Here is a 16,205-nt window from a genome sequence, read left to right on the forward strand (position 1 = left end):
AAAGAAAGAAAGAAAGAAAGAAAGAAAACTCAAAGCCTGTCCCCAGTGACACACCCCCTCCAATATGGCCACACATCCTAGTCTTTCCCAAACAGCTCCACCAATTTAGGATTAAGCATACAAATACATGAGCCTATTGGGGCCATTTTCATTCAAACAACTGCCATGTGGGTTACGGTAATCAAGGCAGTGTTTTTCATTGCTGAGCCTTAGCTCAAGCCCCCAAGACACATTTCTTGTTTTAAAAAACTGAGAGCATAGGAGATATAAAGTGCTTGCTGTGTAAGTGAGAAGTTCTGAATTCAGATCCCCAGCCCAGAAATCAGGAGCCAAGAGGATCCCTGGAGCTCACTTGCCACCCAGCCTAGCAAAGTCATTGTGGTTCTGTGAGGAACCCTCAGAAAATGAACCGCAATAAACACCGTGACCAGAAGCAACCTGGGGTCATCTCGTCCATCTCTAAGGGAGGTTAGAGCGAGAACTCAAGCAGGGCAGGAACCTAGAGGCAGGAACTGATGCAGAGACCATGAAGTGTTCCAGATGCCGGGATCCCCAGCTCCCTTCCTGCCAACTTCCCAGTTGGACTTTCGTTGGCCTTCGCTTATCCTGAGCAGTTGTTACACATACAGTGGTTTATCGGACTGCGAACGAACGCGCGTCAGTACTATGCTCAGCTTGTGTGTCTCAGCGCCTGGCTCAGCTTGTGTGTCTCAGTACCTGAAACGCAGTCAGCTGGTTGAGTGGTGATAGCCATCACTGTTGACCGTGTTCCCCTTTGCTGTGGGTGTCATCTAAGAGAGGACAGTTCAGACTTCCCTCTGGCGCATGAGTGTCAAAGGCTCAGTTGTTGGGAACTGACCACCCCGCCACCCACCCCCACTCCCACTCCAAAAGAGTCCAGGGTTGGGTTCAGAACTGAGCATGCTCCGTGGCGGGGGAATTGCTGTGGATTCACAGACCTCTTGGAGACTTAGTGTTAACAGCAGTGGTTCCAGGGTAGAGTGCAGCTACCGGATATAAATAGCAGGGCAGAAGTTGGCTAATGAGCCACTGCCAAGCTACCACTAGGGGTGTTATAAAAAGAAAAGCATTCCCAAGCAGCTCACTGTCAACAACATCCTGTCCTGGAGGGACGCTCTCCACAGCCGAGTGGGAATCCGGTGTGAGACGGGCGTCATTTAAACTTCCGGCAAAGGTGCAAACGCCAGGTAAACGTTTTGATTGATTTGCACCCAGACTACAGAAAGGAAGACCAAGGAAAACCCTGGCCCACGGCTGGCCTGGCACATGCTGCCCGGGGGTATTCCTTAGACTTTTTGAGAGGGAAGTTTGACACAGAGTAGCATCTTAAAATAACTACAGATATTTTAATAGCATTAGATAAAAAGGACTGCTTTTGAAGACGGGAACCTGGGACCAAGATGGATTACAAGAAAGACTGCCCTTTCTTCCCCTGTGCAGTTCATTATCTCTTTCAGAATCCAGACTATGATGTTTGGTAAAAATACAGGAAAATAGGGGCTTCATTTGAGTTACAGCAATACCAGCTTTGCTGGAGCATTATGTATGTGAGAGACCGGAGGCTAACAACCTGTGTCACTGATTGAGTTGGTTAATGGCTCTGGATAGCTCCAGCCGGTGAGGGTTCTTGCTCTCCTGTCTATCTCTTACACTGCCACAAATACCGGAATGGGTATTGGGCGCCCAGCCGGGAGAATGATAGAATTTTGTTAGAATCACTACCTTCGAAGGGCTCCTGAGTCTGTTCCTAGCGTCAGGGCATTCCACACTGGCTCAACCTCTGGCTTGCGTTGATTGTGAAGAGTTGGAGGAGGGAGGTCACATCAGGCCAACAGTTTTGTGCTGCTGCTGGCCTCATGTCTCCGCTCCCACCCCAGTGGGTGTGCTCTAACTTGCAAAGCGAACCGAAGAACGGAAGCTTCACATGGGAAAGTTTCTAGACCACTCTTAGAAACTGGGAGTCAGAGTGAGAGCATGGTGGTTTTAGTTTGTGTTGTTTCCTGTGCGTGCTCAGGGGACATTTAGAGATGGGGGGGAAAATATCTCTGGAAGGAGAGGTCTGTCTAGAGTTAAGTGGAAGTAGACTTGGAAGCACCAAAATTCTCTGCAGTTTCACATCGATATCTCTAGAACAAACTGTTACACATCTGGATAAAATTGAATGCCTCTTATAGTCATAGGAATGTATTTGATAATCACTTCGACTATCACAATATCTATCCAGAATGAAAAAATATGTAACATCACCTTATCTGGTTCTGTTTCCCCAAACCTTCTTTGTTAACTCTCTTTTAATTCTTTAACTGAATTAAAGTTTTTCATTCTAATCCAGACGAGAAAAATGAAGATGGGACATTTTGAAATGGTCACCATGCTGCTGGCAGCCGCGGTTCTAATGGACATCTTCCAGGTAATGCAGGGAACGGGAAGCATGCTTGCTCCCTGAGATGGGAGCCCTGTAATACAGCTTGAGGCATCTCTGCGGACAGAGAGGAGCCAGGATAGGCAAATTAACTTGTTGTAAGCAGCTTTTCCTTCATTTTTGCAGGTTACGCATGTAGTAAGTGTAGAAAATTTAAAAATTTAAATTAAGCAAAGAAGACAGAGAAATTCAACCACTGACTCCCTCACTCAGAGGGATCGACTCTTGGGGGATCGTGTAGATAGCCTATGTGGTTTCTCTCTCTTTATGTATAATTTAATTAAAAACATATCAGTACTGCATATGGTACTTTTAACCTTGCCTACAGCTAATACTGCACAGCATTTCTATATGAATAAATATTCTGGACATATCGTGTGTTCTCCAAATAATGCCACAGTGTTGGTTCCATGTTTGTTATATAAACTGAGTAATGGCTATTCCCTTGTTTATCTTTTTGTTTGTTTGTTTTTTGTTTTTGTTTTTTCTTTCCTTGTTTATCTTTTTACTGACAAAAATTTTATGTTATTTGCAGTTCAATATTTAAAAGCAGTAACATACTTTATGAGTGGCATGAAACAGGTGTCTCACTTGCCTTCTTTAAGCTGCCTTAAATTGAAAACATTGTATCCAGTTTTGGAGTTTTGATCCACCTTCTAGACTCTGGAAATCCAGAGCAGCAGCATTGTATACCCGTGGCCTGCACATTGTGCTGTTGGTTCTTTAACTTAAGACATATAGTTGAGATACCCTTAAAACATTTTGCAGCACATACTTCATCGGTTTATAGCGTCCTTCCAATGCTCTGGAGAGGCACTTCACATACTGGAGGTCAGCCCCAGTTCCCCCTCCCTCCACTCTCGGACAACCAGAGGGGTGTGTGGACATTTCAGCAGAGTGGAATCCTGTGGCATGTGGTTGCTTGTGTTTGGTGTCTTTGGTTTAGCATACTGTTTTCAAATTCCATCGGGGTTGTGGCATGCTTTAGTATCTCGTTCTTTTTGTTTATGAACACCAGCGCCATCACAGGGCTGTGCCACATCTTGTTTATCAATCAGGCATCTGGATTGTTTCACTTTATGGTGACTATAAATAGTACTGCCATGAACATCTGCGTAGGGGTTTCTGTGTGAATGTTTTCCATGCTCATATATTTATTGCTCTCTAGGGATACATAGAAGCACTCTTGCTAAGCCTTATGCAGGACTTACTTGTATAGGTAGCAGTTTATGTAGCGACAGTTTTGGAACTTTGGTTTCTTTAAAAACCACAGAAACACTATAAGAACTAAGAACGTGCCAGGCGTTGGTGGCGCACGCCTTTAATCCCAGCACTCGGGAGGTAGAGGCAGGTGGATTTCTGAGTTCGAGGCCAGGCTGGTCTACATAGTGAGTTCCAGGACAGCCAAGGCTACACAGAGAAACCCTGTCTCAAAAAAAAAAAAAAAAAAAAAAAAAAAAACTAAGAATGTGATCAGGTGTGGGGATGGGGGGCTGCTTCGGACTGTCCACAGCAGCTGATTATGATTTACCTCCTGCTCCAGCAGGGGCGTGATTTTGCCAGGAGCAGATAGTTTCTGTGATTTTGTGTTGTTGGGAATTCTGGGGACTTTGTTGAGGGTATATAAATGCTAGAGTGCTGAGAGGCAGGGTGGGTTGTTGGTTGATTGCTGTTGGTCATAGCTTGCTAAGTAGTCACCAGCCAAGCAGAAACAAGGGGAAGAAGAAATTAAATATCCTGACAGATTTGCCCAAGGAACTCAATGCCCAAATCATAAGGCAGTAGTCTAATGATAATGTTGCCTGCTTTCCCCTCTCTCCTTTTCTCTCTCCTATCTAGTGTTAGGGGGTTGAAAGAGTGGAAGAAAAGGGATGGTTAAGGGTGGAAGAAAGAAGAACCCACAAAGTAGCAAAAGACTGGCTACACTTACATATGTAGTTGTGCACCTGGTACTACCTGCATAGGTGAACATGACTGAGCCGGAGCCGTGCTACTCTGTATGACAGAACTGCACATTATTGTGAGCGCACATTTCACTGTGTTTCTAGAGTGGCACTGGGTCAGACCATAACTTCACGTTGAACTCCTCGAGGTACTGCTGCAGGCAGGGCCTTCCATATCAGCTGCACTCCACTCAGCACGAATCAGGGCTCCAGTTCAGGTGCTCCAGTTTGTTCAGCTGCTCCTATCTGCTTGTGATTTTCCTGCTTTGCCCTTGTTTGTTTGTTTGTTTTTGTTTTTGTTCTGGTCATTATTTTCATTCTGGAGGGTATGAAGTGGTGCCTCGTGTGGTTTTAATTTGCCTTTTAAGTATTGGTTTGCAACACACCATTTTATCATACATCTTTTACTAATGTTTTTCCATTAATTGGATTCTCTTCTGAAACACCAAGGTCATTTCCACATATTTGAAATGAATTTTCAGTAGCTGAATTTCATCGCTGTGGGCTTTTACTTAGGTGGATACGTCAGGGGAAGACATCAGCTCATCCACCTAATCTTCCTACCTGCTTCTCCCTGTTCATTCACTTGTCCTCAATGGTGACGGTCCTAGGAGCTGTGCCACCACAAGGCACGCCCTGTACAGAACACACAATCAGCTATGGTGTCTGGCCAGAAAGGCTTGCTGTCTAAAATTAGACATGTGAAGACTGCTTTGTGAGGCATAGGGAAAAGACAGGAACATATTGGCTCGATTCTGATCCGGCGGGAGGAATGTGGGAGGTGGTTTCAGGTCTGATGTCTTATGTTGCTGTCTTCAAGATAAAACAAGCTTTGGTGCTCAGGCTGATCTCTGGTACATTCTGTGCTGGCGAGCAGAGTGCATTTCATATCTTCGCAACTGCAGTGACTTGATCTGTGAAGCTCAAATCCCCATGTCAGGAAACTGACCTACAAACTTGGGAGTGCAGGGGGCTCACTGAGCCCCGGCTGAAGCTCCCGAGGTCAGTCATCCGTTTCTGGCCCTGCCCCACCTAGTGCCATGTACACGTCAGTCTTCAGAAGCAACAGAAGAAGGCAAAACTCTGGAACCGGAGTGCCTGGGATCAAATACAAGTACTGTCTCGGTATCTTTAAAGAAAAAAAAATGTACAAGAGAGGTCTCAGTATCTTAGTCTCCTTATCTCTAAAGGAAAGGGGCAGGAGAGATGCTTGAAGGCTATGAGCACTTGCTGTTCTTACAGAGGACGTGGGTTCTGTTCCCAGCACCCACATGGCTCACAACCGCCCAGAACTCCAGTGACGCTGTCTACTAACGTCCAAGCCCCAGGCACTCACGTGGTGACTTACATACACGCACACAAGCACTCGTACACATAAAATAAAATAATCAAACCTTTAAAATAAATGAAGTAAAGTAAAAAAAAAAAAAAAAAAAAAGGAGGCTAGTGATAGTACCCCCCCCCTCCACCATTGAAGCATTGAGTGCTGAGAAAGAGGGGACGCATAGAAAGCAGAAGTCTGTTAGGGTTAGAAATGGGGCTGGGGTGGAGGTGGGGTGCGGTGATAGCCAGAGCCGGAAGCGTCCAAGGAAGACTCCACAAACAGCTGAATGAACAGGTGGTTGTACTAATGGTTGTGAGCAGTGAGTTTATACATTTGGCCTTAGACATGGATGGTGGGTCTTTGGGGCATCCAAAACGAAGGGGACAAGGGGGCGGTCGACAGAAAGATGTGGCCCTCACAGGGACACCCTCATCCTTACAGCCCTCCCTTTCTGTCAGTGCCATCAGTTGCTTCACAGCTCTCCCTCCTTCATGACCATGTCCCCTGGTGGGACTCCAAGAACAGCTGTTGGAATTCCTAAGCCAAAACTAGCCCGAGGCTGACAGTTTTAAAGGAAAGGGTTTCTTTAAGGAAAGGGTGTTCTGATTGCTGGACCTGGATCACCTGCTTTTACTTTGGGCCAGAAGTGCAAAGTCAGTCCTATCCGTGTCACATGAATAAGGGAGGGTGCGTCCAGAGAGAAAGGTGACATTTGTCGGGATGTATTTTCTATCACATGCAGTATTTTATACATGATACTTTGCATTATACAAAAACGGTCTTAAGAGTTGGAGGAACCGTAGCGAAGGATGTTCCAGCATGGCCTAGACTGTCTTCGTTCTCCTCCCACCCCCGAGCTCAGGTGAGTGAATTGCAGAGAATTCCTACCCGCACCTCTCCACTGACACAGACTCTCTCTGTGGTCCGCACAGTGGGATGTGATCCATAATTAAAAGGGCACGGGAGAGTGGGCATGCTACTGTGAGAGAAATTTATATCAAATAAATGTGTGATTTCAAGAGCGGTCCTTTCCTTTTGCTCCGAAGGTGAAGGCGGAAGTGTTAGACATGGCAGAGAATGCGTTTGACGACGAATACCTGAAGTGCAAAAGCAGAATGGAAACCAAGTATATTCCGCAGATGGAGAAAGAGGAACAGGCAAACGATGCGCTCCTGCGGACGGTGTGGGACAATGCGGAGATCCAGTGGGAAGCGCGGAAGGCTCAGCTCTTCCTCCCTAGGAACTTCAAGGACCCCTATGGAATAGCTCTGACGGCCTTCCTGACTGAGGCTCAGGAACAGACTCCCTTCTACCACACATTCAACGGCGCTGTGAAGATGGCCGGCCTGTCCCGAAGACGGTACATCTATAACTTCCCGTTCAAGGCTTTTCATTTTTACCTGGTAAGAGCCCTGCAGCTGCTGAGACGACCTTGCGAGAAAAGTTACAAAACTGTGGTGTACAGCACAAGCCCAGACATTTCATTCACGTTCGGAGAGCAAAACCAGGTCAGGCTGGGCAACTTCACGTTGGCGTATTCAGCCAAACCCGAGACAGCCAACAATCATCGGGTACTAACCATCCAGACCTGCTTTGGAGTCGCCGTGGGAAAGTTTCTTAATAAAGAAGCCGAAAGTGTTGTTTTAATACCTCTGAGTGAGGTTTTTCAAGTGTCGAGGAAAGGAACTAGCGACGACCTTATCCTTCAGAGCATAAACAATACCTGCAGCTACTACGAGTGTGCATTCCTCGGGGGTAAGTGATCTCTCCTGACCAGCTCCGCGCATCTGTCTGCGAGGAAAGGGGTGGGGCGAGGCAGTTTTCAGCCTCACACTGAACGCTGTTTCTTCATCCACAACTCAGTTGTCAGATAAATACCTGTACTTCATTACTAAAGTTAAACGACGGAGCAGCGCTGTAAAGCAAAGCCCATTTTGCCCCGAAGGGTCCGTCGTTCCTCCCCCCCCCCCCCCCCGCAATGGACAGAAACAATTTTTGGTTGTCACAACTTAGGAAGAGGTGTGACTGTTATTGGGCAGGTATGGCTGAACAAAGCTCAGGACCCTGTCCTGTAACTAAGAATTATCTGGTCCAAAATGTCAGTAGTGCCAGCGTTGAGAATTCCTGCTACAGGTCAGACAGTAACCACAATTCCAACCCGTTCCCAACCTTCTGGAATCCATACTAAATTTAAGCTGGATTTTCCAAGTACACACCATCATGTTTGTAAATGAATAGCGTGCTATCATTCTTTTTGAACTTAATTTTTTTTTTTAGACATGGTCTAAATATTCCCAATGGAGTATTCAGCCCTCATACACCACATGTCATTTAAACCCTCTTTACTGTTCCTGGATCAATGGTGCAGGCTTGTGCTCCCACCTGCTCAGGAGGCCGAGGCAGAAATGTCAAGGCTTGGGCAACTAAGGTGAGACCCTGTCTAAGAGAGTAGTAGGTTAGTGATCGAGTGCTCTCTTCGCATCCTAAGGATTATAAAGACTCCTTGTATTTCTCTCGGCTTTAATAGAAAGCCTTGCAGTTCTTAGTGACTAGGGCTACGCTGTCAGGTTCCACAGCTCCTCTGCAGCATTAGTAACCCAGGCTATCTCTCTGTTCCATTGGTCTAAGGATTCATGGTTGCCTTGAGGCATCGGTCAGCATCCAAGACAGACCCAGAAGGCCTGACCGTCCGCCTGTTTTCCAGGGAGGACAAAAGCCCTGCCACATGCCTTCATTGTACTTCTGACTCCAGCCCTTTGCTGGAACTCGTTCTTGGTCACACACAGCTACAGGAAAGGCTTAGACAGGAGGAGGTCAGTTTTGCAGCCTCTGTGACACAGGAAGAAGGGGAATTAGAAGTGGCTGCTAGGATGTTGTGCACATCTGTGATCTTGGGTTTGGGTCTAGCCTGGAATGCATAAAGAGATCGTGTCAAGGAAGGAAGGAAGGAAGGAAGGAAGGAAGGAAGGAAGGAAGGAAAGAAAGAGACAGGGTCGTTGGAGGGTCAGTAAGCAGACAATGTCTGATGACTGCTCTCTTCCCTAACCGTCTGATGACCTCGCCTTCTTCCCCATGTGTGCTCTCGGTCTAGTAAACTGCTGGGGTTTTGTTATGTTGGTTCGTTTTTTTCCTCTGTAATACTTCCTTTACCAGGGTAATTTTATGACTTCATTTAAAAATATCCTATTAATAATTCACCCCAGACCTTTTGACAGAAGTAGGAATCTCTCTGTATGTTCCTCTTTCCCGCCCCTGGATATACCCAGATTCCCACATCATCCTGCTATGGGCTGTGCTCACCAAAGGTCCCCCAGCCTCTCCGCTCCACCAAGCTAAGGTTTTGCTTCTCCTACACAACCCTGATCTGGGTTTGCAGGTCTTCCCCAGGTTACTCTCCTTTGTTTGGTGCAGTGAGGCCAAGTGTCAAGCACAGTTTTCTGAGACATGGTATCTTGAGGAAAATTTTCTAAGACTGAATGTGTAAAGTACCTGTCTTTAAGCTCAAATAATAGTTTTTGTAGCCTGCCACATCTTTGCATGGCTCTAGGGACTTGGGCCTTACTGGGAATTGATGAGAGAATGAAAACAAGACAAGACAAGACAGACATGCAGAAATAGCTAGGGTTGAGCTGTCTGAACGTTCAATAAAGAAACCTCAGAAGCTCAGCATGTTTATTACATGGAGTTTATTACATGTTTATTACATAGAGTTTATTACATAGAGTTGAGCAGAGAGGCAGGACTATTACATACTGATAAACAAGGGCCAGGCTTTATAGCACACAGCTGGACCAAAGACATGGGTTTGACTAATCTTGGTAGGAACAGTCTCTGAGGGAAGTAACCCTCAGGCTGGAACTATCTGAGGGGAGGAAGCGATGGTGGACATCTTTGGTACACACTGTTAACTCTCACACCTAGTCCTCCAGAGAAGGCTGAGCTGAGGGGCCTTGACGTGGGTGTGTGGAAACACTTTTACTAGTCACACTGGATGAGTTCTGGTGTGGGTTTTTTGATGTTTGGGTTTTGCGTTTCTTTTTGTTTTGTTTTTGCTGCTGTAGATGAAACCTAGAACGGGGAACATGCTAGGCAAGTCCTTTATCCCTGATCTACATATGTCCCAGCCTGAGAGCTGAGTGTTTTATTCTGGAAGTCTTAAGTAGGACATTTTCTTTATCTGCAATATTCTGAGTGCTATGGGTTTGTGCCTTGCTGTATGAGACCCATCCTCCCTCCTCCTATGAAAATGGCCAGATCCCTTTGTAGCCTTCCTCTGTAATGTGCAAAGTGCAGAATGGTAGCTCTACCCAGCACTGCCTGAGCTAAACAAAGCCCCTGAATGTGAGGTAACAGTGAGCAGGAGAAACAAGCAGGACCTAAGGTCCTGGGACAAAAAGCCATGGCTTCAAACTTCCTGAGAGCAGTGCCGCACGTCCAGAGGCAGGCCCCGGACTCTGGTGCTGACCAGAGAGAGTCACTGCAGTGCTCGGTTCAAGAGTTACTGTCTTACACGTCGTCATGAGATCATAGAACAGCCCTTATACGACCTGCGAACTGCACTGTGCGCTCTTGTAATTACGGAGGGTGGGGTTAGAGAAAAGATCCCTTGTCTGCTCCCTGGTGTGTGTATTACCTTGCATTCTCTGAAAACACACACACACACACACACACACACACACACACACACACACACAACACACACACACAGAGTGAGGAGAGCTATGTGCTTATCTAACTGAACCAGAACCCATTGCTGCTGGGTCTAACAGCGAACACTACAGTTGGCCTCAGAAACAGGGAAGGCTTTAGACCTTGGCTTCATGTGCCCAGTGTACAAAGCGATAAAAGGGCGGGTAGGACAGTGCGGAGGAGGAGACAGCATGCTTGGCTGGGATGCTGACATTCTTGCAGTTGGACAGCAGAAGCTATGAGGCCCCCCGCAGTGCCGAGAGTGCAGTGATCCCAGAGCCTTACACTTTGACCTCCTGCACGTCCCTGGTCCCTGACGTTAGGAGTGGATGCTTCCTTAATCACTCTGGACACCTCACCTGCCCCGTTCCTGATCTGCATTCAAGCTGCATATAATTTCTGAGCATTCTTCTTGAGGTGATGCCAACACAAATGAGCAGATTGTGTTAAAGAACATTCAGCCCTTCACCCTCTAGATAGTGGCCATGACCCCAAACCAAGCCAGCTAGAGCCAGCTTATACCAGAGTTGGAGCCTTTTCTTATTTCTCCTACATCACAGTGGCTTAAAATTGGCCAAGGCTGAGTAATGTATTATTTCTCCCTTATCCATGATGATTGAGTGTTCCAATAAGTGGTTGCCTGAGACCATGGCTTATACCAAATCCTACATGTACTATGTATTTTTCTATACATCCATAATATGATAAAGTTTGATTTATAAATTAGGTACACCAAGAGTTTAATAATAATAGAATAATGATAACAGTATATTTCTAGTATAGTACGCTACACTAGAAATTCTGTGAAGCTTGCTCCCCACCTCTCTCTCACAGATATTTATTTGCAGCCTTTGGTTGACCACTGGGTAACAGTTAAACTGTGTAAGAAGAGGGAACATAGAGATAACCAAACACTTTAAGCACGGTCTCCTTCCTCCCCCACTGAGTGTGTTTAATCTCCCTAGCACAGCCCAGTCAGAAACCCAGTCGCAGCTGGACTGTAGAAATCATAACCTATTTTGGTGCCCCAATGCATTCAGGCAAATACCATTTATGGAGGTCCTGGTTATACAAAAGCTCTGGCTGCCAACCATGTTTAGCAACCAGTGCCTGGCCGATGGGATGCGGCGGGCAGTGAAACCCACAGCGCTCAAGACTGTGACTGGAATAATGATAAAACAAAAGATGCAACGACAGGTGAGCTGGTGGACTGACTCTGAATGAGCCAGGGGCTCGAGACATTCTTGGCACATTATAAGCCTGTGTACAAGGGGAATGAGAAAGGGAATGGGGCATGGGGGAGGGGCTAATATTCAGCTCAGCCACAAAAGAGATCTCTGGGGACACCACTTACCACGTGTTTGTAGAGCACTCTCCAAGGCAGCAGCAAGACCTAACCTGAAGCCCTCTGCTGCCATCTAGAGATAACCAATGGGAATGCACAGTCAGAGGCTTCCTAAGGCCAGCTGTAGGCGTGGCTGGCTGGGAGAACACTTGCTGGACAGTGAGAGGCCCTTGGGGTCCGTCCTCCAGCACCAGAAAACAAACAAACAAAAGCAACAACAACAAAAACTGTGGTTCTGGATGGGAAAAGGCAGTGTTTCTAAGGCAACGTTACTAGACTTAGCATGCTAGACATAGAGTCCTGTGTCGCTGTTGAAAACTTACCTATGATTTCCAGTGTAAAAATCCAGTGTGGCTCTTACAAAGACTGGCTAGCTAAAAGCAAACAAAGAACAACAAACAACAAACTAGCCCCATCTGTTAGGAAATGGAGGGTCTAATTCCTGGTGGTCATTCCTGGCTAGTCTTGCTATGAACCCAAGACCACAGAGGGAAAGAATGAACACCTTTTCCTTCCTCAGAAGAGGCTAGAGCAGGTCAACCATCTTAGTTATTTCTCTGGAAAACTTGATAAAGATGGAACGTCAGCTGTGTGATCAGACTAAACTCCTTACCACTAAAAGCAATCCCACTGCAAAACTGTAACTGGGTTTGGAGGGCTGTGGCTCAGGCATGAGAAAGCCCAGGCTGTAGAATGCCTCATGTCCCCGCAGTGCAGATCTACAGAAGACTTACAAGCAGAGAAACAGTACATGCCTAAACCCTGATCACCTTAACGAATAGTCTGAGCATGGACGGCCTGCTGCATCAGACGCGGTCCTGCCCAGGGGGAGGTCTGAATGATGCTCTGCATACTTACAGAGTCAGGGAAGCGGGAAGATACTAACTGTTCCCTGGTTGAAAACAGGCCTTGCTGGCCGAGAGGAACCTCTGCGCTCTTGTCGCTGGCGTAAGCCTATTCGTGGACTCACTGTGACACGCTGAGTCAGATCCTGCTAAGCCATCAAAAGTATCGGGCTGTCCAGATTGATTTCTTACACATCCGCCCTGAGGCTAAGGATATGCGGGTAGAGGGCTTGCTTAGCATAAGTATTCCTTCTGTCTTCAGAAAACAAACACCATCCCACCCAGGCCAGAGTTGGTATTAAATATGATTTCCATTGCTTCTGATTGCTACACGTGAGCATCTCCTGGGAGTGCGGAGGCTCCTGGGTTGTTTGAAACTATCTGGGATCGGTCGTCAGTTCATGTAGTGAGACAGGACCACCATTTGTAGTTCCGCCCAGCAAGCACACTCTAAGGCATAGAACACGTAACACCATTCCAGCACCTCGAAGCAGGATTGCTTGTGTTCGCTCCGGAGACTGACTGGTTTATCATTGAACCGTGCTATTTTCGAGCATTGTAGCAGGGCTCCATTGAGCTAGTTGTTTGGGTAAGTGGGAGGTAAGGATGTTACAGCGTCTGAGATCTCAGTTTGGAGTGCCTCGTCATGCCTTAAGTCTATGCACAGGGACCCCTAGGCTACAGGGAATACCTGGACATTTTGTGTGTTTTAAGCAATACAACATCAGACAAATCAGACATGCTTAACAGCTGGGCAACCACTTGGCAAGATAAATGAAAGATGCGGTTTTATCATGAGCATGGTTCATGAGGCATCTTTTTAAAATCATCTTGTATGTGTGTGCATGACTAGGGGAGGCATACGCGCCACATCTGTGCCACAGAGGTCAGAGAACAACTTTCCAGAGTTGCCTCTCTTCTTTGATCTTCACGTGGGTTCCAGAGGTTGAACTTGGTCCTCCCTGTCAAGTGCTTTACCCTATGAGGCACATGTCTGGCTAACTAGCTGTCTTTTTTTTTTTTTTTAAGATTTATTTATTTATCATATGTAAGTACACTGTAGCTGTCTTNAGANNNNCCAGAAGAGGGCNTCAGNTCTNATNATGGGTGGTTGTGAGCCACCATGTGGTTGCTGGGATTTGAACTCGGGACCTTTGGAAGAGCAGTCAGTGCTCTTACCTGCTGAGCCATCTCTCCAGTCCCCCCCCCCCTGCCACCAACTAGCTAGTCTTAGTTAACAGACTTGTTTATGACAGGTTAGTGTCGTTCCTATGGAGGGCATGATCTAGTCAGCTGTATGGAAACCTTCGACTCAGAAACAATTAAGTTGAGTCCATGTAGGTGAGGATGAAGGTCTCTCTCATTTCCCATATCCATTCGGCCTTTTCCTGTTTTCCTAGTCTGTTTCCCTCCTCATGCCTAGAAATTCTAGAATCATCCACATTTCCCCTAATTTTCCACTAAACTCCAGTCGAGGTGGGGCCACCACCTCTTGCTTGCGAGGGAATTGCGCAGTAGTCGTCAAAACTGTTCTCATTCTGTCTTGGTCTGTTTTAGCTAAGCACTTTGCGTTACAGTGTTGCTTAGCTCCTCCTCTCATTGCTGTGGTAAAATACAAAAGCAATCTGAGTGAGAAAGGGTTTATTTTAGCTCATCGTTCCAGGCTACAGCCAATCATGGTGGGGAAGTCAGGGCAGCAGGCATGCTTTTTCCCTTTTCCTGTTTACACAGTCCAAGATGCTAGCCAGGGAATGGTGCCGCCCACAGTGGGCAGGCCTTCCCATCTCAAGGGATGCAATTAACATTACCCACTACAGACAAGAGGCCCACCTCCCAGGTCGTTCTAGGTTCTCTCGAATTGACAGCACCCTCATGGCCATCCACTAGATTCTAACAGAATTGTTATGTCCCGGACATGTGGAAATCAGACCAAGTTACCTGTATTTCTGGTTTAAATTCTAAAAATTATAAGGGATTTGAAAGTAGATTATAGAAGAGCACGTGGGTCATTGTGAGAGTCATTGTGGAGCAGGTCTTTAAGGGGCATGTCCTAGGGTAACCAGACCTCAACATTAAATCAATGAATCAGACAGGATACAGGGAGGAGACCAAGCCATTCAGACTTCCATGGGCACCCAGGCTGCCCTCCATGGCTTATGTTGAGATCTTCATATTTTTCTCACTGACCTACTAATATTAGGCAGGCTGGCAGAGTCCTGCTCTGTCCTGCCTAGGCACAATCACTGGAGCATTGGTGACAACTTCCTGTGGCATCGACCGTGCAAGTGTCTGGAGCCACCTGAAGCACTGACTGTTTCATGCCATGTCCCTAGTCTCCCAAGATTATAGATCATTTCCCACCCAGAGGTGTGCTTGGGAACATACCAACTCTTCTTCTATAAGAATAGGAAGAGAACCTTTGCTCATATGTTAAAAGGTCCTGAAAACATGGTTGAGACCCCTTTCTCCAAGGGGTGAGAATCGTTGTGTCCAAGACTGGGCAACGCTTGTTGTCTACAGAGAGCATCAAGTTAGACAAGTCTCTCTAAATTTTGTAACAAACCATAGGCATAGACTGGAATGTAAAGTGCTAGCCCTGTAAGGGTCCTCCACGGTCATTATACATAATTTCTTAGTAAAACCAGATCCCTCAAAAGGTGTGCGCCTTGTCCCAGTTCATATCACAGGCTGTGGCTATTCTGTGAAGATAAAACTATGTTCCTGAAATTTCACATCCCATTAAAGTATGGGCCTGAGAAACTAGGCATTTACAGGTTAGGTTACCAATAACCACAGATCATTTGAAACTTAGGTCATGGGGCTGGAGAAATGGCTCAGAGGTTAAGAGCACTGACTGCTCTTCCAGAGGTCCTGAGTTCAGTTCCTAGCAACCACATGGTGGCTCACAACCATCTGTAATGGGATTTGATGCCCACTTCTGGTGTGTCTGAAGACAGCTACANTGTACTCATAAATAAAAGCAAATAAATAAGTCTTTTAAAAAAGAAAAAAAGAGGGTCTGATGAGATGGCTCAGCAGGTAAGAGCACTGACTGCTCTTCTGAAGGTCCTGAGTTCAAATCCCAGCAACCACATGGTGGCTCACAACCATCTGTAATGAGATCTGGTGTGTCTGAAGACAGCTACAATGCACTTAAATAAATAAAATAATACATTAAATAAAATAATAATAATAATAATAAATAAATAAATAAATAAATCTTTGGGCTGGAGTGAGCAGGGACTGAGCAAGTGGGGCTGACCGGAGGGACAGAGGTCCTAAAATTCAATTCCCAACAACCACATGAAGGCTCACAATCATCTGTACAGCTAAACTGTACTCACATACATACATAAATAAATCTTTAAACAAACAAACAAAAGAAACAAACAAACTTAAGTCATGTCTAAAATTTTATCTTTGTGTTTCAGGTCTAAAAACAGAAAATTGTATCGCGAACTCAGGTAAGATGAATTTAGAAGATCATCTCTGTCATGGGAATTTTATTAGTTTTGATGTGTTTGTTTGTTTTTCCCCCTCACAATTATGGGTCAATGTGGTGTTCCTGCCTGCACGCAGACCGGCGCCTTGTCTGCATGGGCAGAACACCTTGGGG

The 16,205-nt window shown here is 46.1% G+C and overlaps 1 protein-coding gene across 3 annotated transcripts in view; it reads left to right on the top strand.

Moving 5' to 3' along the window:
* The window catches only part of Art3 (ADP-ribosyltransferase 3), a 45,558-nt gene that overhangs the window by 14,835 nt on the left and 14,518 nt on the right, over nt 1-16,205 (top strand). For 2 of the 3 annotated variants that reach the window (XM_029545270.1, XM_021211051.2), the window contains exons 2-4: nt 2,354-2,431; nt 6,757-7,465; nt 16,021-16,053. In XM_029545270.1, coding sequence (XP_029401130.1) covers nt 2,363-2,431; nt 6,757-7,465; nt 16,021-16,053 — 811 coding nt within the window. In that variant the 5' untranslated portion in view covers nt 2,354-2,362. Of the gene's footprint in view, nt 1-1,106; nt 1,209-2,353; nt 2,432-6,756; nt 7,466-16,020; nt 16,054-16,205 lie in introns of those variants that run through there. The other variant, XM_021211050.2, reaches the window with a different exon arrangement.

Source organism: Mus pahari, chromosome 13, assembly GCF_900095145.1.
Source record: "Mus pahari chromosome 13, PAHARI_EIJ_v1.1, whole genome shotgun sequence".
NCBI lineage: Eukaryota > Metazoa > Chordata > Mammalia > Rodentia > Muridae > Mus > Mus pahari.